Consider the following 26,589-nt stretch of genomic DNA (forward strand, 5'->3'; position numbering starts at 1 on the left):
TCTATATGCCACAGATAACTGAGATCATCCACTATTTAACATTTTTCTCCAACTTGTTGCCTTTAATATGACTGCTTCCAGTTCCATCCCAAGTTGTAGCAAACTGCAGGATTTTATCTTATAGCTGTGTAATATTTCATTGGGTATATATAACACTTTAGCTATCAGTGCAGCTATGAAATCTGGGAACAGGGAAACTAACCTTCCAGTCAAAGGCTAATAGTTCAAAGATGAGCTGGGAGATGCCATCCGTGCAGGCCACAGACTGATGGCCACATGACAGCGTTTATTTGGGGGGAACAGTGATTATATAGGAGCAAAAAAGAATGCACTTTGTGAGGAGCACGAGACAGGAAGAGAAAGGTGAACTCTATGGTTACATGGGCTAAATAGGATAGAATATCATGAGGTGTCGCAGGGTTTCTGTGACTGCCCCTGACTCAAGTCCCATCTGCCAGCAGTTGCAAGGTCATGAAGTCATCAAGAAATGCCAGTTTCTCATGTAGGCTGGGCCTTGGGGCCTTCCCACAAGCCCTTCAGTCCAGGTGGTCAGGGAGCTGTCCCAGAAAGAACTACAACATACCACAACTACTTTTTAAAAAAAATTTTAATGTAGAAAAAAGCCACAACGTTTAATTTTTTAGTCACAGTCACAGTCACAGTCCTCCCGTTGTTCATCGATTTGCTCGAGCGGGCCCAGTAACGTCTCCATTGGAGACTTTGTTGTTACTGTGTCTGGCATATCGAATACGTCACAGGGAGCTTGCCAGGCTCTGCCGAGCGGGACAGATACTCTCGGTAGCTTGCCGGGCTCTCCAAGAGGGGTGGAGGAATCGAACTCGGGTCAGCCATGTTGGCCGCTTGTAAGGCGAACGCCCTACCGCTGTGCTAAAACGTATTTGAGTTTACATGAGCTGGTGATGATAAACTAACCCATTTCCTGGTCATCAAAGTAGCCTTCACATAGCTGAGATCAGACTTTAACAAAAGAGTTTACAAAAGTTTACAAAGGCACCTAGCTTCAGGCAGGGAAGAAAACATGCTGGTAGAAACTATACATTTAAGTACTAGAATGTCTCAGCTCAACCAACTTAGGCAAAAATCTTTCATAAATAGAAAAAAATTAAAATTGATTAAATAACAAAATTCCATAGTTAAATCAATAGTATAAAACATCAGTTTTTGTGAAAATTGTTATATCTGATTACAGAGTTAAGTCCTTGCCTAACACTTTATTAAGCTGTTTGTTACTATTTGAGCCATCTGTGTTATTGCTTTTGTTTGTTGAGATTCTACATTACTTTCCCATCTAATCTGGTATGCCCCTACTGGAATTTCAATACCGAGGAATTAGGAGATGTTGCACAGCTGTATATGTGGCTGCCAGTCCAGAGACTTCAGGATCTATGATCTGGGCCAGTGACTCAGCATGCCACTGGCTACGGGAAATGGGTGTGGCTTCTGGGGCTTCTGGAAGTATGAGGGCTTTCAGGGAAGTTACCCACTCCAACTCAAATAACACCACAGTTCTCAGCCTGGACACCGCATACCTGAAATTATTCACAGAGATGTGCAGAGAATATTCGTGAAGTGGTGGAGTTAAGCCCTTAGCATGACTGTAGTAGTGGAGTGTGGGGACAGTGGCCAATTGTATCCAGCCCATCCATCTCCAGAGATTGTCCTTTCAGCTGTAGGGATCATATACCACAACTTCTTTATTCATTGACCTGTCATTGGACTTTTGGGCTGTTTCCATAGCCTGACTATTGTACATAGCAATGTAATGAACATCACAATCACGATCATCCTGTTGTTCGTCGATTGCCTCAAGCAGGCACCAGTAACGTCTCCTTCTTCCTAGCCCTGAGATTTTAAAAGAGCCATTTCAATGCTCTTTCAGGATTAGGAGAGTGAGACCCATCATTGTTACTGGTATTTGGCATATTGAGTATGACACGGGAAGTTTGCCAGACTCTGCCGTGCGGACAGGATACTTTTGGTAGCCTGCCAGGTTCTCCAAAAGAAAAACGAGATAATAAGATAATAAGCTTCCAGGAGCTGGGTTTTAAGTCTCTGCATCTTGGCCATTGATGGGACCAAACTGGTGCTGGCGACAGCTGGTGGGTGTGCCGCCTTCCTACTGGAAGATGGGGGGGATCTTCCAGTAATCAACATAGACATGCATATATCTTTTGGATTTAATTTTCTTGTGTTCTTGGAAAAAATACCAAGTAGAATCACTGGGACATATTTCTCTGTTGAGACATATCCATACTGTTTTCTGTACAAGTTGAATCAAATAACTTTTCCGAAAACAATGCATAAGGGTACTTTTTTTTAATCACATACCCACAAACCCTGATTGTTTCCAATTGTTTTCCCCCCATAGACTATTCTCACTGGTTTTTTTTTTGTTATTTTTATTTGTATTTTGCTCATAACATGTGATGATCAGCACTCATATGCCCAGTGGGAAATCCTATAATCAGAGCCCAAAGTTTTTTTTCATGGATAATTGTCCATTCCTTCCCTTATTTCATTATATACCACAAATGAATAGGATCATTCTGTATTTGTCTTTCTTCTTAGGGATTATATCACTTAATGTGATAACCAACATTTCCATCCATAAGAAGCAAACAAAAATAAAGTTGCATCTATATAGTCAAACAGTGAACTAGATCACTTGATCACTTGACATCCTTTACTCATTGATTTGCTCGAGCGGGCGCCAGTAATGTCTCCATTCATCCCCGTTACGTGCTAGTGTAGCCCAATGGCGTCTGCTCATTCTAGGAATACAAACAGCCTCAAACTGATCATTCGGGATCTTGATGAAGAAGTCTGACCATCTCATAGGTGGGTGGCCACGCGATCATTTGACGTCTTGTGGAATCCAGTCGGTAACAGCTCTAGTCCAGTGGTCGTCTCCAAATCTCATTACGTCTCTAGCCCATATGATTTTTGACGCCTTGGCAAATGAGACAGTGTCCCAGATTCTTGACTATTGACGGAGGTCAGAACTCCAGATTCTTTCTCTCGTTTGAGTGAAGCATGATACTCCAACCATAGCTCTTTCATTTCCTCTTTGGGAGACCGGATTAGTATTCTCATCCTATTTGCGTAGGGCCCAGGTCTCTGAGGCGTATGTTAATGAAGAAAGAACAGTGGAATCAAAGAGATGTGCCCAGAGCCAGAGGTTCTTCATCTTCTTAGCTATTTCTTCGACACTCTTGAAGGCATTCCAAGCTGCTCTCTTCCTCCTGCGCAACTCAGATGCCAGGTCATTTGTCATGTTGACTACTCGGCCTAGGTACACATAAGTGTTGCATTCAGAGATGTTCGTCCCATTGAGAATGAATGGAACATCAGGAACGAGACTGTTTCTCATAAATATTGTCTTTGTGAGATTCAGCTGTAGTCTGACCTTTCCACACTTGCGGTCGAAGTCGGCCAGCATCTGTGCCTCTTGGCTAATGTTTGGTGTTATTAAAACAATGTCATCAGCAAAGCGGAGTGGTGTTGTTGCCGACCATCTATCTTCACTCCCATTCCTTCCCATTCCAGTCGTCGCATGAGGTTCTCGAGGGTGGCACTGAAGAGTTTTGGTGAAATGGTCTCACCCTGCCTAACCCCTCTCTTGACATCAATGATCACTTCTTTGTAGAATGGTGAGATCCTGGTAGTGATTCCTAATACAGCTCACGGAGGATCCTGATGTATTGAATTTGAACGCCCTGATCGGCTAGGGCTTCCATGACCGCTTCCATCTCAGCAGAACCAAAGGCCTTCTTTAAATCAATGAACGTTAGACAGAGCAGCATCTTGAACTCCCAAGAAACCTCAATGAGCTTGGTTATCGTGTGGATATGGTCGATGGTGCTGAATCCTTTTCAGAACCTGGCTTGCTCGCATGGTTGTCCTTCATCTAATGTTCTGCCAATCCTATTCAGGATGACTCAAGCGAACAGTTTGTAGAGGACAGACAACAGGCAGATGAGGCGATAGTTGCCAATGTCATGGATATCTCCTTTCTTGTACAGTAGTACAGTCCTGCTGGTTTTCCATTGGGATGAAACCTTGCATTCAGACACGTAGCGCATGAAGAGCCAAGCCAGTGTATTGATGAGTACTGACGGCAGGTTCTTCAGGTGTTCGGGTCTGACCTTGTCTGGGCCAGGTGCTGTTCTCTTCTTTACCGACAAAATGGCGTGTGGGATTTTGGAAGGAAGAACATTGGGAACGACATATCCTACCTGCGGAATTTGGTATGTGGGCAGGTGGACATGGCTATTAAAGAGATCTGAGTAGAAGTCATGGATAATCTTCTCCATTGCCCTTCTAGAAGATGTAATAGATCCATCAGGATGTCGGAGGGCAGTCATCTTGGTCTTGTAATTGGTGAAGAACAGGCGGGCATTCCGAATTCTTTTCCCACCTTCTGCTGCATCTGCCAGCACTGCTGCTCTTCTCTCTTTGAGGTCTTCCTTTATCGCTTCTCTGCACTGCTTTGCGAGCTCGGACATTAGCTTGCAGTTGTCTGAGGCTTGCGCCAAGCCACATTGGCGAATGAGCTCAAGAGTTTTCAAAGACAGGCGTCTTTTTGTGGCTCTCTCTCTCTCTGCATTCTTCACACAATCATGGAGATGCTGAACCAGTCGATCGTATTCTACGTCAGTGTTGTCAGTGACAGTATCTTCCCATGTTGCCACAATAGTGCCAAAGAGCTCCCAGTTGGTGGTCGTTCTGGGAGTTCTCTTCTTAAACTTTTCAGCCCTTTCTCCCCGCTCTGTGAAGTAGAATTTTGCACTAAGGAGATGGTGGTCCGATCCCGTTTGGAATTTTGGGACAACAGCGACATCAGTCAGGCATAACCGTCAATTGAATATGATGTGGTCAGTTTTGTTGTGGAACCGTCCACTGGGAGACTCCCATGTCCAATGTTTAGATTCGACCTTTTGTAACTGTGAGTTACCATGGATGGTCTTGGTCAACATGATGAACTCAGACAGTCTCTCACCCTGTTTGTTACATTCTAGGCCATGGGTCCCGATGTGGAGTTCTTCAGCTGATCTTCTCGGTGCTATCTTGGCATTAAAATCACCGACAATGATCTTGTAGAAGGTGTGGTCTTCTTTATAGAACTTCTCCAGCTCCATGTAGAACTTCTTAATGAAACAATGAACTAAAAGAGGAAAAATATTTTAAATCTTATTTAGAAATGCTTTCAAAATATCGAGTACCTAAGAATTAAACAGGAAGACAAAAGACCTGTACATCAAAAACTATATGCCATTATTAACACATTGATGCTGGCATGGCAATTTGTACTAGTTAAACTATATTCAAGTGTGAACCAGTGAAAAAATATTTTATGCACGTGGTGCAGGAGATTATTAATTATTAAAATGATCGCTCTTCCCAAAACATTATATAGATTCATGTGATCCCTATCATAATTGCAAAATCATTCAGTCTTTTTAAAGGTACTAAAATAAATACTTCTAAAATTCTAATTTAACCATAAATCCTTCCCCCAAATAGCCAAAGCAATCCTGAAAAAATAAATAAGTATATACATATATATAGAGAGAGAGACACCAACACACACACATATATAGGAAGCATTTCATTCCATAACTTTAAATTTTTCTATAAAACTATTCTAATCAAAACAGTGTGGCACTGGAAACAAAAGACCAATGGAAAATAGTTGAGAGTCCAGAACTATACATTCAGATACATGAAAAGTAAAATATGACAAAAGAGCTAAAAACATAAAATGAAAAAAGTTAAAAAGTTTCTTCAAAAATGGTTTTGGTAAGACCGTCAAAGAAATTTGACCATTCTCTCACACCATGCATAAAAGTGATCTCAGAGTGGATTAAAGACTTTGATGTTTGACAAATTGATTATATATATATATATAAACATGTAAAATATTACGTGGTATTGGCTGCAGGTTTGTCTTTGGTGATTGGACTCCACTGGCAAAGCCAACAAAAGAAAAAATAAACTTTTGAGGCTACTTTAAAAAACACTGTTGCAACCTCCCTGTACTTCCAGAAGCTTCAGCAGTCATATCCACACCCCAAAGCTGTTACCCAGTTAGAAAGATACTCCAGCCTTACCTTCCAGATAAAAATACTGAATGCCCTGAACATACACAATCACTTCTTAGTACCTGTATTGCAAACCATAATGCACAAAAGGAGAGAGAGATGGAGGAAGGAGGGGTGCCTGAAACCCACTCATGAACGGCTTTGTAATGGTCTATTTCATAGATATTCAATTAAAAAAAATTTAAAAACACTTTTACACTGGGAAAACTATTGTTAAATAAAATGTACCCTTTCTCTAGTTTTGCTGTCAGAACACTGCTAGCATCAGACTGAAGTATTTGAGTTAATCACATTGTCACTGTGTCACACTGTCCTCCCATTGTTCATCAATTTGCTCGAGCGGGCCCAGTAACGTCTCCATTTTGAGACTTGTTGTTACTGTGTTTGGCATATTGAATACGCCACGGGTAGCTTGCCAGGCTCATAGTGGAGGATTCTATGAAAAGAGGAAATGTAGGTGTTTCTTACCTAAAGCCATTCTTTCTTTTATCCCACAGCAATTTGATCACAGAATAGCAATAAACAACATGAGTTTGAATTTATATATGGGACAGATCTCTATTCTTCTAGGGAAAAGTGAAGAAAAATCCACTCTTCTCTCTATCCTTACAGGTATGTATTTAGCTCAGAAAAGCTCAGAAAAGTTGGATTGTATATGTTATTTCATGGCATTTAAACTTTGTTATTGTTTAAATTACTTAATACTAAGATACTCTCCAAATGATTTATTTTATTGAAAGTACATACGTGTATGCCCATACATTTAGGAATTAATAATACAATGGTTTTTACCAAGTTATTATTCTCAATTTAATACTCTGGTAGGATTATAGACAAAAACTTAAGACAGATACACTATATAAAATAGTTGACGTGTAGTATAGTTCCCTGAAACAATAAAATCTGGATATATTAATAGAATATAGCAACAGAACATATCACCCAACAGATGAAATCTAACTTGTCCAGCAATAAAGAAAAGGAAGTGACATAAAATCTGAGTCAACTAGGATTAAGCTTAATCACTTAATCACTTAACTTCCTGTTAGTCGTCGATTTGCTCAAGCGGGCGCCAGTAACGTCTCCATTTGTCCCTGTCGCGTGCTAGTGTAGCCCAATGGCATCTCTTCGCTCCGGGAACATGAAGAGCCTCAAACCGATTGTTCATGATCTTGACGAAGAAGTCTGACCATCTGGTAGGTGGGCGGACACGCGGTCTTTTGACATCCCGTGGAATCCAGTCGGTAACAGCTCTAGTCCAGCGGTCGTCTTTAAATCTCATTACGTGAGATTTAAATCAGCCCATCTGATTTTCGACACCTTGGCAAAATCAGCCCATCTGATTTTCGACACCTTGGCAAATGAGGCAGCGTCCCTGATTCTTGATCGTCGACGGATGTCAGAACTCCGGATTCTTTCTCTCATTTGAGTGAAACGTGATATTCCAAGCATAGCTCTTTCTATTCTTCTTTGGGAGACCTGAATTAAGAGCTAAGAAAAGAGAAAAAGTATTATAGAAATAAGCAGAGACCAGAATACTTAACATCAGGGAGTATTTGTATGATTATATCAGAGAAAGAATCTAAACTAATGCTAAAAGATTAAACAAATCAATCATTTAAAGGTGGAACATAAAAAAGCTTAGGAAATAGATTTTATATTAGAATTTGTGATAATGGCAATAAAAATCCAAAAATATTTTATGAAGGCGTATTGTATTCGCCAGGATAAAGAATGGGTGAATAGGATCCAGAGAAATAGTACAGCAGGTAGGGCATTTGCCTTGCCAACCCAAGTTTAATCTCATCACCCAATATGGTCTCCAAGCCCACCAGGAGTGATCCCTGAGCACAAGGATAGGTGTAATCCCTGTGCACTGCCAGGTGTGGTCCCAAAACAAACAAAACTAATAGTGAATAATACTAGGGACTATTAGAGCAGTTAATTTCCTGTTCCATGTGAAGCTAGTTTCAGTCCTAAATCTGGAGCAGGGCTGACTGTACCAGCTGAAATAAAATGACCACTCTCCTGGTATAAAAATAATACCAGAATAAGGAGTGATAAATATTACCAACATTCCCTGTTATATTTTATATTTTTCAACTGACTCTCAACAAAATCCCTTTTTTTTTATTATTTTTATTTATTTATTTTTTTACAGTTGTAGATTTACAATTTTTTTTGTGCTTGGGTAACAAAATCCCTTTTTAAAAGAATAATTATCAAGATAATATCACAGATAATATTCAAAATATACTTAGACAAAATGGAATTGCTCTACATAATTTTTCTTGGAAGATGCTCCATATTTTAGGTTACTTTGGAACACATATGCAATTTATATGCATGTGATTATTACCTTATTCTCACTGGCAATCCCTGATTCAACTCTGTACCTATTGAAAAATCTATTCAATGCCAAGATACAGCTCAAAAGAAATATCGGGAGCAAAATAACAAAGGATATAGCTTCAAGTTCCAATTCCTTCACTAACAAAATTAGCAACTACAAATTTTCATAACCAATTTTATCAAAATTCTGGAAATGGGCAAAGGAAATAATCAATCACTAAGGAAAAAGAACAAAAGCAATAGGAAATAAGAGTGACATCAGCTGTATGATAAACTATGAATCTCTAAAGGCTGATTCTTCAAGAGATGTCAATTTAACAATACAGAGACAAAAATACCTCTTTAATAACACCAGAAATCAGTTTGGAGGCATTAGCATGCGACTGAATATGCCACCAATATTTTAAAAGGCTGGAAGTTTGTGGCACTTTCCCAGTCGAAACTCTTCACTCACATGACATGACACAGTCAGGAGTCAAGTTTCTAATTTCAAGCTCTTCTCCTGGGATAAAAATAAAAAACACTAGAAGTTTTATCCCTTATGTTTTGATTTGTCTAAGTACTTTCCAAGGACCTTTTGGCCACCTAAATCTCAATTTTTAAAGAAAATGCCTATCTTATAAGTTGCAAGGAGGTATGGGTGCTAGGTTGGAATTGACAGAAAAAGAGGCAGCTATGTCTGGCATTTAAAATGATCTTAAGTTGTCTCACACAAGATCCATGTCACAAGACCCAGGACTGCCCTAAAAACCAGGAGGTTCCTAAGCACTGACAGCTAATGCTGATCTTTAAACTATAGGCTAAGGAGTGATGTACTTTTAAATGGATTGGTTAGGAAAGTATGTGTTGCTACAAATCTATGAAATGTGCAGGCTCTGCTGTAACGGCCGGTGAAGGCCTATATAAGATCTCCTTTGGAGAAGCTCGGGGTCTTGCCCAACCTGCTGGACCTGTGTATCTGCGTAGGCAGCTCAACACTGTCTAGCCAGTCTCACAATAAACCCTGCTTACTGTTTGCAAAAAACTAAATAAATAAAAAATAAAATGATCTTAAGTAACAAGAAGTCTGCAGTTCCACAAGTAGATGACAATTGAACAAGAGTATACACATGGAAATACAAGTTGTCAATATTAAGGAAAAAACATCAACTAGGCGCATTGGACTCTGTCCAACCTGCATTATGTAATTCTTTTCTTTTACTTTATGGAATTCCCTGTAAATGAGGGAATAAATAAATATAAATGGTGCTCGAGCGGGCACCAGTAACATCCCACAACAAATTGTGAGACTTGTTGCTACTGTTTTTGGCATATCGAATACATCACAGGTAGCTTGCCAGGCTTTGCCATGTGGGCGAGATACTCTCCGTAGCTTGCCGGGCTCTCTGAGAGGGGCGGAGGAATCGAACCCACGTCAGCCGCATGCAAGGCCAACGCCCTACCCTCTGTGCTATGTCTCCATCCCAACCCAAAAAGAAAAAAATTGAAATAAATAAGACCTGGGGATTGGGAGGGTGAAAATGTAGGATCTGTACATCTGTGCTATCATCTATAGTATCTGTACTGTCATCTCTAATATCCTACCATTTGTACTATCTCTTTGGCCACCTAAATCTCAATTTTTAAAGAAAATGCCTATCTTAAAGAATCAATTATTCATAGAGTTGAAGTGGCTCTATAGCCTTCCTTTATGTAACACCATAGAATCTCCCACAAAACTGTTATATTTTAATTAGTGATTAATCACGAATAGTGATATTTGGAATGTTATTAGTAATATTTTAATGTATTGAGAAAAAAATTATTTATTTCAAATCTCCTTCATATGGCACACAAATACAGTAATGGACTGATTGCAGTGCAAAACAATGCTAAATTTTTTAATGTTTTATGATAAATATAATCCATGAAACTTATGCTAAAATACTATGTATAAGCCAAAAGGAAATTCATACACTAAAAAAGATTGATATTATCTTGAACTGTTGTTCTGCAGAATACAATCCTTATTCTTTTGAATATCCTTAAGTGAATTTATCTTAAGTTTCTGATTTACAACGTCGAGCTCTCTCACCAAAGGTTAGTTTCTATCATGTTTTCTGCTTGCTGGCAGGACTTTATCCTCCCACTCGAGGAAATGTCTTTATTAATGGATATGACATCTCAACGAACATAACTGATATTCAGAAACACTTGGGCTTCTGCCCACAACATGACTTGTTGTTTGATGATTTGACAGTATCAGAGCACCTTTTTTTCTACAATGAGGTGAGTTCAGATTTTTTTAAAATTTTATTATTTGATAAATTTAACTTTTGATTTTAACAGATTCATAACCATTATGGTTGCGAACAGCTCGGTCACGCCAAATACTCCCTCATGTTTTTCCCTTCTGGGTGTCCCTCCTCTACCTACTAACATCTGTTCTTCTTCACTAATGTTTTGTCTTACTGAAAATGTTATATAAATTGGAACCATATCAGAATATAACACTTTGTAGTTAGCTACTTAACACTGCACCTTTTAGATCTGTACATGCTATTGCATGATCAATAGGTTTTTTCATCTGAGTTTTCAGTTTTGAAGTTTTATTTTATGTTGTTTGTACACCAATCTTAGGATAATTAGGTTTTTCCAGGCTCAGAGATTACCAACGGAGCTGTTCTGAATTTCATATGTAGTTTTTTTATGTAAATGTAAGTTAGAATTTCTTTGAGTGTTGGATTTATGGATTGCATCATTATTCAAATGTATAAGAAAATGTCAAACTGCTTTCCAAATTAGTTTTACTTTTTTGAGCCACTACCAGCAGTGTGGGAGGATTCTAGTTACTCCACATCCTTGCCAGTATTTGGTATTGTTACACTAAAAATCATGGTTTTGATATGTATTTCATGAATGGCTATTTGTGTTGACCACAATTACTATTTTTAATTACTATTTCTAAAGCTTCTTTGGTTAAATATTTGTTTAAGTCCTTTCGTTCACTTTTTAAATGTAGGGTGTTTGTTATTATTGAATTGTGAGTGTTATTTATATATTCTGGACATGCGTCCTTTGTTTGGTATGCGTTTTGCAATTAGGTTCCCAAATATTTGTCTTTTTCATTTTCTTAATATTGTCTTGCAGAACAAGTTTTTCATAGTAAAAAGCAATTCATCGCTATTTTCTTTTTATTGAGGTAACAGTTTACAAGACTCTAAGTTTTAGGGAGAGTTTCACAGTTCTTCAAAATGTATGCTGCTACACTGCACCCACCACCACAGAACCAATATCCCTCCACCAGAGCCCACTGGACTCCATCCACACTCTGTCGGTGGTAACCTCGGAGCACCAGGGTTTATTTCTTTTAGTTTTGTCTGTTCCTTGCATTGTTTCTTATAATATGCAGGAAAAAAGGAAATCAGCAGATATTTGTCCTTCTCCTTCTGATTAAGTTTACTTAGCATGATCCCCTTGAGTTTCATCCATGTTTGAGCAAAAGCCAATAATTTGAGATTTTTATAGATGTAGCAGAGTATTTTATACCACATTTTTTTATCCATTCACTATTATTGAACATTTGGGTTGTTTCTATATCATGGCTGTTGTACACAGCAATGTAATGAGAGTGTGCATAATGTATTTTCTGATCAGTGTTTTAATAAAATTCAGAAGTATAGAAAATTTTCTGGATTATATCATATACCATTTCTCCACACCCGTGGTAACACTTGTTCTTTCCAGCCTTTTTCTTAATAAGTCATTTTCACAAATGTGAAATAATATCTCATTTTTGTCTTGATTTGCAGCTCCCTGAGAGTATATGATAATGAGTTCTTTTCCCTGAGTCTGTTGGTTGTTTATTTTTGGTAAATTGTTTATGAAACTCTTCTCCATATAGCTTGGTAGGTTGTTTGGATTTTTGTTGTTTAATTGTGAATTTTTTGTTTTGTTTTGTTTTGTTTTTTTGAGTCACACCCGGCAATGCACAGGGGTTACTCCTGGCTCTGCACTCAGGAATTACTCTGGCGGTGCTCAGGGGACCATATGAGATGCTGGGAATCGAACCCGGGTCGGCCGCGTGCAAGGCAAACGCCCTACCCACTGTGCTATCACTCCAGCCCCTAGTTATGAGTTTTTTTCATCTATCTTGAACATTAGTCCTTTTCAGTTATTATCTCATCTTTATTAGGATGTCTAATAATTTTATAATTAATAATTAATTTTAATGATAATTTCTTTCAGTGTTACCACATTTTTCTTAATGAATCCTTCTATTGCTGTCTTTTCTCTGTGTCTAACCCCAGGAGATTAAGATTTTTTGCAATTTAGGGGCTGGAGTGGTAGCACAATGGGTAGGTTACTTGCCTTGCATTAACTGAGGTTTGATCCCTGCACTATATGGGGACCCCAGACAACACCAGGAGTGATTTCTGTGAGTGAAAATCCAGGAGTAAGCCCTGAGCATCACCAGTATGGTTCAATAAATAAAACAAAGATTTACTGTATTTTGTATATACTTTTTATTTTTCACTGTTACTGTTTTTGGCATACCAAAAAAAAATTCTCCTGTTTTCTATTTTAATGTAGAAAAAAGCCAGAAGTGTTTTGATTCAATTCTAGGATTAAAATTGATTAGATAAAAAATTTTAATGTTGAAAAAAATCCAGAAGTATTTTGATACAATTCTAGGATTAAAATTGATTAGCAAAAACAAAAAACTGCAATATTAAAATCAATATGTGTAAAAAGGAATTTATATTAAAATTGGGCTGGAGTGATAGCAAAGTGGGTAGAGCGTTTGCCTTTCACGTGGCCAACCCGGGTTCGATTCCTCCACCCCTCTCGGAGAGCCCGGCAAGCTACCGAGAGAATTCCACCCACACAGCAAAGCCTGGCAAGCTACCTCTGATGTATTCTATATACCAGAAACAGTAAGGACAAGTCTCCCAATTTGTAGTGAGACGTTACTGGTGCCCACTCAAGCAAATTGATGAACTACAGGGGACATTGCTAAAGTGCTACAGTGCAGTTGTATCTGATCACAGGGTTAAGTTTTGTTGCTTTGCTTTGCTTTTTGGGTCACACCCAGCGATGCTCAGGGGTCACTGCGCTCTCTGTGCTCTGCGCTCTCCAGGATTACCTCTGGACTGCTTGGGGGAAACATACAGGATGCTGGGATCAAACCCAGGTTGGCTGCTTGCAAGACAAACGCCCCACCCACTCTACTATCGCTCCAGCCCCAGGATTGTTGTCCTTATCAAAGAATTTATTCAGCTGCTTGGTCCAGACGCTTCAGGGTGTATGTATGGTCTGGGCTAATGAGTTGACTTGGTGGCAACTGTGAGAAGTGTGCATGGCTCCCAGGGTTTTCAGAAGTCCTACGGGTAGGGGAAAGTTGAAGTCACCCACTCTTGAAAAAACAAAACACCAGAGTTCTCAGCCAAGGCTCGGGTAGCACTGTTCTCCCATTGTTCATCGATTTGCTGGAGCAGGCACGAGTAACGTCTCCATTGTGAGATTTACTACTGTTTTTGGCATATCGAATACACCATGGGGAGCTTGCCAGGCTCTGCCCTGCAGGCAGGATACTCTCAGTAGCTTGCCAGGGTCTCTGAATCGAACCTGCGTCGGCTGCGTACAAGGCAAAAGCCCTACCCACTGTGCTATCGCTCCAGCCCCTGAAATTATTCAAAGATTGTGGAGGAGCACTATGTGGCTGCAGGGGTATAATGTGGGTCTCATTAAGCTCCAGGAAGCCCATAATTTTTAAGGGGTGGTACATCTGAAGTTAATTTTATAACTGGATTTTGGACTTTGGGGTATGGGCATGACTGCTGAGGCTTCCAGAAGTGAGGCCAAGTAGCCCATCCCAAATAGAAGAAAGGTCCGGATATTTCAGTCACAAAACCCACATACCTAATTTTTTTACCAAATTAATTTCTGGATGGGGGCTTGGTCCCCAAACAGTGGTGTCCAGCCAGGGGCATGATGGCCTCTACTTGATTTGTATTGGTATTGCATTCGATCTGTTTTAGACTAGAGAAAATTAACATTGCTAAGATATTGAGGCTTCATCATAATTGGATGTTGGTGCGTGGACAACGAAGATAGAAACTGCCAGCAGTGAGCCACATCTATTCAAGTGTAATCGGCCGATTCGTGTTGTTAGGCATTCGAATGAATCAATGCTCATGGCCAAGTTCGTGTTGACAAGGACACCGATGCCTCTGACGCCTCTTTTGTCGCATCTTCCAAAGAACAGTTCTTCTCCAGTGTCGAAAACGGCGTGATGTGATTGATGCCTTCTTGTCTCGGTCAGACCAATGATGTCGTACTTGATCTTTCACGCTTGTACCATCAGGTCCTCAATGGATGCATCTGATGCCAGAGTACATGCATTGAAAGTACAATCATTTTTGTCTTTCTTCGTTTGGGCAGCTAATTTGGCCTTGAGATTTTATCAGCCTCTCCTTTCACATCCTTCTCAACGCTGCCGTATTGGTGATTCCTTCAGGGTCAGGTGAATAAGACCCATTGTATTTACTGGTTTTGGCATATCCAATATGCCATGGATAGCTTACCAGACTCTGCCGTGTGGGAAGAATACTCTTGGTAGTTTGCCAGGCTCTCTGAGAGGGATAGACGCTTTTGGGGCAGCCTCTAATCACCCTCGTAGGTGTTCCCATGGTTCAAACCATATTTGAACCCTATCAAATATGGTGCAGCAATCCTGGAAGATGGGTATTAAGTGTCCTATGATGTGTCGCATGGTCACTTTGCAGCCGCATGGTATGAAAAGCATCCTGGAGCATGGCAGCAGCTGGGTAGTGGAGGTAGTGGAGGTCTGCTGGTGAGGTATTTATCTGGTACTGGTAGGGTGTGTCTTCTGTGCGTAATCCAATCCCTGGGTCCATGACGATTGGTGGAAGCAGACAGGGCAGGGCAGGGTGGGGCTCCTAGTTTTATCCCTTCATCACCTGTGGTTGGGGGAGCAAGCAGAGGATCTCTGTCCCTGGGTTCGTTGAGCCTGGAGTGCAAGGTCTCAGAGTTCTGCTTATCATGTTCTTTGGGGCTTCACTCGTGCTTGAGTCTCAGCCCAAGTGTCCGGAAAGCATCCTGGAGCATGGCGGCGGCTGGGAAATGGAGGTAGTGGAGGTAGTGTAGGTCCCACACCTTCTGCACACTTTATTGAGGCTCCCACACATTCTACAAGATCATTGTCAGTGATTTTAATGCCAAGATAGGTCTGAGAAGATCAGCCGAAGAACTCCACATCAGGACCCATGGCCTAGAATGTAACAAACAGGGTGAGAGACTGTCTGAGTTCATCATGTCAACCAAGACCATCCACGGTAACTCACAATTCCAGAAGGCCGAATCTAAACATTGGACATGGGAGTCTCCCAGTGGACGGTTCCATAATAAAATTAACCACATCATATTCAATCAATGGTTTGCCTGACTGATGTCGCTGTTGTCCCAAAATTCCAAACGGGATCAGACCACTGTCTCCTTAGTGCAAAATTCTACTTCACAGAGCAGGGAGAAAGGGCTGAAAAGTTTAAGAAGAGAACTCCCAGAACGACCACCAACTGGGAGCTCTTTGGCACTATTGTGGCAACATGGGAAGATACTGTCATTGACAACATTGACGAAGAATACGATCGACTGGTTCAGCATCTCCATGATTGTGCAAAGAATGCAGAGAGAGCCAAAAAAGACACCTGTCTTTGAAAACTCTTGAGCTCATTCGCCAACATGGCTTGGCACAAGCCTCAGACAACTGCAAGCCTACATCCGAGCTCGCAAAGCAGTGCAGAGAAGCGATAAAGGAAGACCTCAAAGAGAGAAGAGCAGCAGTGCTGGCAGATGCAGCAGAAGGTGGGAAAAAAAATTCGGAACGCCCGCCTGTTCTTCACCAATTACAAGACCAAGATGACTGCCCTCTGACTTCCTGATGGATCTATTACATCTTCCAGAAGGGCAATGGAGAAGATTATCCATGACTTCTACTCATATCTCTTTGATAGCCATGTCCACCTGCCCACATACCAAATTCTGCAGGTAGGATATGTCATTCCCAATGTTCTTCCTTCCAAAATCCCACACGCCATTTTGTCAGTAAAGAAGCGAACAGCACCCGGCCCAGACAAGGTCAGACCTGAACACCTGAAGAACCTGCCGTCAGTATTCATCAATACACTGGCTTGGCTCTTCATGCGCTACCTGTCTGAATGCAAGGTTCCGTCCCAATGAAAAACCAGCAGGACTGTACTACTGCACAAGAAGGGAGACATCCACGACATCGACAACTATCGCCCAATCTGCCTATTGTCTGTCATCTACAAGCTATTCACTTAAGTCATCCTGAACAGGATTGGCAGAACACTAGATGAAGGACAACCATGTGAGCAAGCCAGGTTACGAAAAGGATTCAGCACCATCGACCATATCCACACAATAACCAAGCTCATTGAGGTTTCTTGGGAGTTCAAGATGCCTCTCTCTCTGACGTTCATTAATTTAAAGAAGGCCTTTGGTTCTGCTGAGACAGAAGCGGTCATGGAAGCCCTAGCCAATCAGGGCATTCAAACTCAATACATCAGGATCCTCCGTGAGCTGTATTAGGAATCACTACCAGGATCTCACCATTCTACAAAGAAGTGATCATTGATGTCAAGAGAGGGGATAGGCAGGGTGATACCATTTCACCAAAACTCTTCAGTACCACCCTCGAGAACCTCATGCGATGACTGGAATGGGAAGAAATGGGAGTGAAGATAGATGGTCGGCAACAACACTACCTCTGCTTTGCTGATAACATCATTCTAATAACACCAAACATTAGCCAAGCGGCACAGATGCTGGCCGACTTCAACCGTGAGTGTGGTAAGGTCAGACTACAGCTGAATCTCATGAAGACAATGTTTATGAGAAATAGTCTCATTCCTGACGTTTCGTTCACTCTCAACGAGACGATCATCTCCAAATGCAACAGTTGTGTGTACCTAGGTCAAGAAGTCAACATGACAAATGACCTGACACCTGTATTGCGCAGGAGGAAGAAAGCAGCTTGGAACACCTTCAAAAGTGTCAAAGAAATAGCTAAGAAGATGAAGATCCTACAGCTCTGGGCACATCTCTTCAATTCCACTGTTCTTCCTGCATTAACATACGCCTCAGAGACCTGGGCCCTACAAAAACAGGATGAGAATGCTATTCAGGTTTCCCAAAGAGGAATCAAAAGAGCTATGGTTGGAGTATCACTCATTTGAGTTTCACTCAAATGAGAGAAAGAATCCAGAGTTCTGACCTCTGTCTACAGTCAAGAATCAGGGACGCTCTCTCGTTTGCCAAGGTGTCAAAAATCAGATGGGCTGGACACATAATGAGATTTGGAGATGACCTCTGGAATAGAGCCGTTACTGACTGGATTCCACAGAATGTCAAAAGATCACGTGGCCGCTCACCTACGAGATGGTCAGACTTCTTCATCAAGACCCTGAACAATCGGTTTGAGGTTCTTTGTGTTCCTAGAATGAGCAGATGCCATTAGGCTACACTAGCACGCAACAGGGATGAATGGAGACATTACTGGTGCCCGCTCGAGCAAATCGATGATTAACAGGAAGTCAAGTGATCAAGTGATTGAGGCTTGAAATTCTTTTTTAAGTTTCCTTATTTTTTTTTTTGCTTTTTGGGTCACACCCGAAGATGCACAGGGGTTACTCCTGGCTCTGCACTCAGGAATTACCCCTGGCAGTGCTCAGGGGACCGACCATATGGGATGCTGAGAATCAAACCAGGGTCAGCCGCATGCAAGGCAAACGCCTTACCCGCTGTGCTATTGCTCCAGCCCCAAGGCTTGAAATTCTTGACCACAGTCTTATCAATTTAGATCTTTACTGTTATCACTGTTTTGAGGTTTTAGTTTGTCAATTCAATGCCTGTTTGGGTATATTTATTCTTACATATGTGTGGTATCTCTCTTTATGTTTTACTCTTTACTCGGAGTATTGAAGCAGTTTTTGTGTCCACTAGTTTACATGGAGGTTCTAGCAGCGATAGCACAGTGGTAGGGCATTCGCCTTACAAGCGGCCAACATGGCTGACCCAAGTTCGATTCCTCTGCCCCTCTCGGAGAGCCCGGCAAGCTACTGAGAGTATCTCGCCCGCACGGCAGGGCCTGGCAAGCTCCCCATACGAATATGACGTATTCGATATGCCAGACACAGTAACAACAAAGTCTTCAATGGAGACGTTACTGGGCCCGCTCGAGTTTACATGATTGATAGGACACTGTCCATAGGATCGTACTTATGTACCAATCTGTATCCCTCTTATTTATTTTTCTTACCAGTTGCACTGCCAAGGAATGTGATTGTGTGGTTAGTTAGAATGGGCTCCTTTTTGCAGAGGGCTGGGGGTGGGGGGGCACACATGTCGGTTCACAGGGCTTACTACTGATTCTGTTCCCGGGATCACTCCTCAAGTGTTTTGGGGGACAATAAGTGGTGCTGGGGATAATACCCAGGTGTGCTGCATATAAACATTGTATCCAATTTACTGTCTCTCAGGCTCTGAGAGTAGACTTCTTTAACTTTTTTTCTGATCTTAGGAGAAAAGTATTCAATTTTTCATTGTTAAAACTTTTGGTAGAAGAATGGGAAAGGATATTCGCCCAATATACATCTGACAAGGGGTTGATATCAAGGATATATAAAGTACTGATTGAACTCCACAAGAAAAAAAATCCAACCCCATCAAAAAATGCGGAGACAAAATGAACAGAAACTTTCTCAAAGAAGAAATCCGAATGGCAAAAAAGCACATGAGAAAATGCTCTACATCATTAATCATCAGGGAGATGCAGATCAAAACCACAAGGAGATACCATCTCACACCTCAGAGACTGGCCCACATCCAAAAGAACAAAAGCAACCGATGCTGGCGTGGATGTGGCGAGAAAGGGACACTCCTTCACTGTTGGTGGGAATGCCGACTGGTTCAGCCCTTTTGGAAAACAGTATGGACGATTCTCAAAAAATTAGAAATTGAGCTCCCATTTGACCCAGCAATACCACTCCTGGGAATATATCCCAGAGAGGCAAAAATGTATAGTCGAAGTGACATCTGCACTTGTTTGTTCATTGCAGCACTCTTTACAATAGCCAGAAACTGGAAGAAACCTGAGTGCCCAAGAACAGATGACTGGTTAAAGAAACTTTGGTACATCTACACAATGGAGTACTATGTAGCTGTTAGAAAAGATGAAGTCATAAAATTTACATACAAGTGGTACAACATAGAAAGTATCATGCTAAGTGAAATGAGTCAGAAAGAGAGGGATAGACATAGAAAGAGTGCATTCACCTGGGGGACAGAAAGTAACAAAATAGGAGACTAACACCCAAGAATAGCTGAGATCAGTACCAGGAGGATTACTCCATAGCTTAGAGACCAGCCGGGCATTCTAGGGGAAAGGGCAGCTCAGATAGAGAAGGGAGCACCAAATAAAGGGTGTTTGGAGGATCCTCCCAGGAGGGGAGATGTAGGTTGAAAGTAGACTATGGACCGAACATGATTGCCACTCAATGCCTCTTTTGCAGACCACAACACCCAAAAGGAGAGAGAGAACAAAAGGGAATGCCCTGCCACAGAGGCAGAGTGGGATTGGGGAATGGGTGTGGGAGGGATACTGGGATCCATGGTGGTGGAAAATGGGCACTGGTGGAAGGATGGGTATTTGATCATTGTATAATCGAAACCCAAGCACAAAAATTTGTAAATCTACAACTGTACCTCATGGTGTTTCACTAATAAAAATAAAATAAAAATGAAAAATAAATAAAATTAGATTTAAAAAAACTTTTGGTAGAGTCAGAGCGATTGAGTATAGTAGCTGGGGTGTTTGCCTTGCATGCCGCAACATGTGTTCAATCTCAATACCCCATAAAGTCCCCTGAGCCCTCTAGGAGTGATCCTTGAGTACAAAGCCAGGAGTAACCCCTAAGCACCTCCAGATGTGGTCCAAAAACAAAAAGTAACTAAATAAAGCTTTTTTGTAGATTACCTTTTTTGTACTCGAGAAACTTCTACTTTGTTAACAGTTTTTATTATGAATGAATATTGCATACTGTCAAAGGCTCCTTCTGGATCTTATTAATAATGTGCTTTTGCTTTTGAAAGCTATGAATATGGTGAATTATGGTTACAGACTTTCAAATACTAGCATAGCCTTACTTTTTACATTTTAATACTTGATTAAATTCAGTTTAATAATTCTTTAGAACCTCCGGTTAGGAGGGATATAATGTATAGTGTTTTCTCATTCTTCTATCATTGGTTTTGGATTAGTGGTGGTATTGTCTTCATAAAATAAGCAGGAATTATTCGCTACTTTTATAATTTTTTGGAGAAAGTGTGTAGAATTGTTTAACTTGTTTTCATTTAAATTTCTTATTAAAATGATAAATAAAATGTAATTAAACCATATCAACTTAGGTTTGTTTTGGGTTTTTTTTGGGGGGGGGGATTGGGTTGGGGTTTTTTTTCTGGATTTTTTTTTGTTTTGGTTTTGGTTTTTTCTTGGTTTGGGGCCATGCCCAGCAGTGCTTAAAGCTTACTCCTGACTCTATGCTCAGTGATCACTCCTGGCAGTGCTCCGGAGGCTATACAGTGTGCCAGGGATCAAATCCAGGTCAGGAGTGTGCAAATCAAGCCCGTTACCCACTGTAACCTTTACCCACGCTGATCCCTTCCTGAGCAATTTCTTGGAAAACTCTGAACGTTCCTAGTTCTCCAGCTTTAACAAATGAGTTCAGTGGGAAATAAAAGAGAGTGTGTCCTCATATCTGAGAACTTAGAGTTGTTTTTCCCCTTTTGTTTATGAGTTTAAGTTCTCCTTATAAGTTTTTTAAAATGTTTTACTAGACCACCTTTAGACAATGGGAATAAGATATTATGTTGCCGATTTAAAAACCAGAGGGAATCTTTTAAGGCTGTGAATGCTAGAAACACCACACATTTATCTGGATGTATAAGAAAAGGCATTATCCAAGAATAAAGTGATGTTTACTATATAACTTCTGGTTCCTCTTTTAGATTAAAGGAAAACAGAAGAGTGAGTCTGTGGAAATTGACCATATGCTGTCTACTTTTGCCCTGCAAGAAAAGCGTGATGAATTTTCAGTGTCACTGAGCACAGGAATGAAACGCAAACTCTCTGTCATGATAGCACTGATACAGGGCTCCAAGGTATTGAAGGAGAGATAAATGAGAGTTGGTGTGCTTAAAAATAGGTTTCTGACAGTGGTCTAGAAAACTCAGCTGATAAAAACAAAATCTGAGAATAGATAAGAGTCTTTCAAAAATGTAAAAAATGTTGCCAAGGATTGTCAAGGGAATGTTAATTTTTCACTACTTTTATGATATAGTTAGGAATTTTTTTTCTAGAGTTCTTATCACCATTTTTAGTCTAGTTTCTGTATCTTATATGTGTTCCCTTTACATGGGAAATTCCATAAATGTGGCTAACATCAGTTATAAATTATGAAATTATTCTTTTGGTCTTTAGGTGGTGATACTTGATGAGCCAACTAGTGCCATGGACCCAGTCTCAAGGAGGTCCACCTGGGGTCTCCTTCAGCATTACAAACAGAATCGGACTATATTAATGAGTACCCAATACATGGATGAAGCAGACATCCTGGGTGACCGCATTGCCATCATGGTCAAAGGGACTCTGCAGTGCTGTGGCTCTTCAAACTTCCTGAAAAACATATATGGTCTCTTTCCTACTTTGATCATTCTTAAGATATTGATGCTCTGTTCTGCTAATGAGATTTTTCATTGTATTTTGTTTATGTATCCCAACCTTCAATAATTCCTTATCTTAACAAGTTTCCAGCTGTTCTAATTGGTATTTAAGATTGTTTGTAACACGTATATTCCCTAGATATACTTATCATATTCTTTAATATATACCTTCAGATGTAGGAAAGTCAACCATCCTTCTTTCTACCTTTTGCATTTACTTACTTTGACCTTGGAATGCAGTTGCACTATGTAATACATGTAATTTATTGAATAATAGGTTATAATAGGTTGACACAGACAAGTCATAGAGAAATTATATCTAATCCTAGTTCCCTTATTTGCCATGTCAGTATTATGTATTCAAAGTGATGGGATGATTTTGCAATTGATACTAAGAATGGGGGAGGAAGAATGAAGATCTACTCATTGTACTTTCAATGCATGTACTCTGGCATCAGATGCATCCATTGAGGACATGAATGAAGAGGTGAACTCAAAGTAACTATGTGGTTACTTTGGTGGAGGCAATTAGGCACTCTAATGCTTGTGAAGTAACAGTACACCGGGACCATAAATGTTAGCATTATTATGAACTTGTTACCTTAAATTTTAAAAAAAGTATTGGTTTTGGACCACACTCAGTGATGCTCAGGTTTTACTCCTGTCTCTGCACTCAGGGATCACTCCTGGTGGACTAAGGGGACTACATGGTAGGCTGAGGTTTGAACTCAGGTCAGCCACATTCAAGGCAAGTGCCCAACCTGCTATACTATCACTCTGGCCCCCAAAACAGTATTTTTTTAAAACTTAAATGCTGACCAAAAGAATGAACAGTGATAATGACAATAATGCAGAATGAAACATGATTTTAGGAGATTAATAAACAGGGGCCCAAGCAATGGTACAACAGGTCTACTTAAGGATCACTCCTGGCTGTGCTTGGGGAACCATGAGCAGCATCACTGCCAGGGATTGAGATACAGTTGGCCACTTGCAAGACAAGCATCTGAATCCTTGTACTAATTCCCTGGCCCACATTATTTAATTTTATGTTAGTTGGAACACTAACACAAATACAATGACAAATTAAAACGTATATTTTAAAATCAATAATGTTTCCTTCTGTCGATAAAGCACCAAATAAATATAATAATTCTCTGATGTCTTTAAGGTCTCTAAAAAAAATTAAAAAGCATTAATCAAATCACATTCTCAGGATCGGTCTGAAATTTTGAAACTGTAAAACCTTTCAGCATTTAATATCTTCCTTCTCTAATTTGTCTTAACAGTTCATTTTTAACTTCTCTTCCTCATTTTTCTCTATACTGGGCTGGAGCGTAGCACAACGGGTAGGGCATTTGCCTTGCATGCAGCCAACATGTCCGACCCGAGTTTGATTTCTCCACCCCTCTCGGAGAGCCCGGCAAGCTACCGAGAGTATAGCGACCGCATGGCAAAGCCTGGCAAGCTACTGGTGACCTATTCGATATACCAAAAAATAGTAACAACAAGTCTCACAATTTGTTATGAGATGTTACTGGTGCCCGCTCGAGCAAATCGATGAACAATGGGAGGACAGTGCTACAGTGCTATTCTCTATACCCTTTGACCAGAAAATGCTCATAGAAGGGCAGGAATGTTTGCATGTTTTGCTCACTGCTCTATCTTCAGGCCCTGGGTCAAAACATCTCAAAAATATTTGGCCTACTGCATCCCATTCAGAAAAAAATTACCTGTGCCATAGTATAGCAGGTAAGGTGCTTGCCTTGCACATGGCTGATCTGGGTTCGATCCCCAGCACCACACATGGCTCCTTGAGCACTGCCAGGAGTGATCCTTGAGCACAGAGTCAGGAGTAAACCCTGAATACCCTGGGTGTTCAACAACAAACACAATAACAAATACCTAGGAACTCCCTGAAAATCTCCCTCTTAAAGCAAGCAAATAGAAGCACCCCCATGCCCCAATTATACTGGAGGTTTCTCCCCACCCCCCACCCCACTTGGTTTATTCTAGCATCCCTAAGAGTCCCACTTTCAGAACCAGTGGTCTAGATTAATGCCCTTTTACACCATGGACAACAAATAATATCAAACAAGTGAATATTTAGCAAGAATTTTGTTACAAAAATGATCACCAGGTTATAGAGCCTTTATTCATACCTGTACTGACTATATACATTGAATTATCTAAAATTTAATTACTGAAATTTAAGTGTAAGTTTGTTATTTAGTCAACATCTTGGATCTCAGAAGAACTTTTAGAATCTCCCTAGAATAATAACACAATGTTTTGTCACATACCACAACTTCTTCCTCCAGGACTTAAATAATTTTAGCTTTGGAAAGTCTAATTTGGTCTGAAAATGAGATGTAAGACTACAGAATTATGGGGTTGGAGCAATAGCACAGTGGGTAGGGCATTTGCCTTGCACACAACTGACCCGGGTTCAATTCCCAGCATCCCATATGGTCCCCTAAGCATGGCCCCTCGAGCACCGCCAAGAGTAATTCCTGAGTGCAGAGCCAGGAGTAACCCCTGTGCATCGCCGGGTGTGACCCAAAAAGAAAAAAAAAAGAGTACAGAACTTCTTCATTTGGTCTTCTGAATGGTTTCTCTCAGGTGCTGGCTATCACATAATCCTGGTGAAGGAACCAGACTGTGACGTTGAAATGGTCTCAGCAATGATTCGGTCTCATGTTCCTAATGCAACGTTAGAAAACTGTACCGGATCTGAATTATCATTTATCCTACCCAAAGGAGATATGCACGGGTATGAAATAAAAGAGTTGTAGATAGATGATTGATGTGATCGGAAATAATTTTTTCAACATTAGCAAGCTTAATGACTAGCATTTTTCTTAAAAGTCGAGTTTCCAATTATAGCTCTCACTTGCCTATTAAAGCTGTCAAGTTCACAAATTAATATTTCTCTTAATGAACAGTGGATTGTCTCTTTAAATTCAAGTTTATTCAAAAGTTTATTTGATTTTTTTTCTGGGTTTTTTTTTCCTTTGGGAAGATGGAGGTATTGCAACCTACTGAGAACTAAGTAACTATATATAGTTTCCTAGTATTAATAAGGATAAATAAAATGGTAAAATACTCATACTGCATGTATTGTATAGATGATGAGTGAACTCCAGAGAAAGACTATGATGAAAGGAGAAATAGCTTAAATAGTAAGCCTTGGTGCCAGGTGGCAAGGATACAGCAAAATCCAGGAGTTTGCCCCCAAAAGTAGCCAATCTTAGTTATAGAGGAAAAAAACAGGGATAGTAATTCTAGCCCCTGCGATTCCTACTCCAGCTAATAACGGAAACTTAGAGTATCCATCATCAACCTTGAGACTGCCATCTTACTCCTGAAATTATTTCTGCCTAGGTATCTTACAGTTATACAGTGAATGTCACACACAGGAAGCCACTGTTTAGGCATTGTTCTGTATTTATAGTGATATAGAGTTACTTTGTAGAATGAAGGGAATAGAATAGGGAAGTCCAAGATTATAATAAATGAAGATATATGAAAGGAAAGAATTGCTAAGAAGAATTAAATGAACAGGAATTCTCAATTGGCACTATATTTATTCAGAGAACAAATCTGAAACTTCTTGAATAGCAAGAACATGAAACAATATTCAGACATTGTGATTAACCTATGAGGGAGAGGAGAGGAAATGAAAGAAACTACCAGTGCACATTCCTTATATCATTCAGCAGAATTAGGCAATTGTTTAAAATTTGGTACATTATTGCATTAAAATTTAAAGGCCCTCCCGTTGATCGTCGATTTGCTCGAGCGGGCCCAGTAACGTCTCCATTGGAGACTTTGTTGTTACTGTGTCTGGCATATCGAATACTCTCGGTAGCTTGCCGGGCTCTCCGAGAGGGGCGGAGGAGAAAAATGGCGCGGGCGCCCGGCGCGGGGGGCGCGGCGCGGCGCGGGCAGGGTAATAATAATTTATTACTATAATAATGGGCTGGAGTGATAGCACAGCGGGTAGGGCGTCTGCCTTGCACGCAGCCAACATGGCCGACCCGAGTTCGATTCCTCCGCCCCTCTCGGAGAGCCCAGCAAGCTACCGAGAGTATTCGATATGCCAGACACAGTAACAACAAAGTCTCCAATGGAGACGTTACTGGGCCCGCTCGAGCAAATCGATGATCAACGGGAGGGCCTTTACTTACTTACTTACTATAATAATAAAAATACGAAAGTACAAAGTATCTCCTAAAGAAAGCAGCCCTTAAACTACCATACCTGACATCAGAAAAAAGAACAACAGTGGTGAATATATAGTTAATATTGC

The 26,589-nt window shown here is 40.5% G+C and overlaps 1 protein-coding gene across 1 annotated transcript in view; it reads left to right on the forward strand.

Moving 5' to 3' along the window:
• Window positions 1-26,589, forward strand: part of LOC130045925 (phospholipid-transporting ATPase ABCA3-like) — a 105,407-nt gene that overhangs the window by 38,891 nt on the left and 39,927 nt on the right. The window contains 5 exon segments of the mRNA XM_056138807.1: window positions 6,620-6,734; window positions 10,588-10,742; window positions 21,564-21,716; window positions 22,036-22,246; window positions 24,900-25,050. Coding sequence (XP_055994782.1) covers window positions 6,620-6,734; window positions 10,588-10,742; window positions 21,564-21,716; window positions 22,036-22,246; window positions 24,900-25,050 — 785 coding nt within the window.

Source organism: Sorex fumeus, unplaced genomic scaffold, assembly GCF_029834395.1.
Source record: "Sorex fumeus unplaced genomic scaffold, SorFum_2.1 ptg000130l, whole genome shotgun sequence".
Lineage (NCBI taxonomy): Eukaryota > Metazoa > Chordata > Mammalia > Eulipotyphla > Soricidae > Sorex > Sorex fumeus.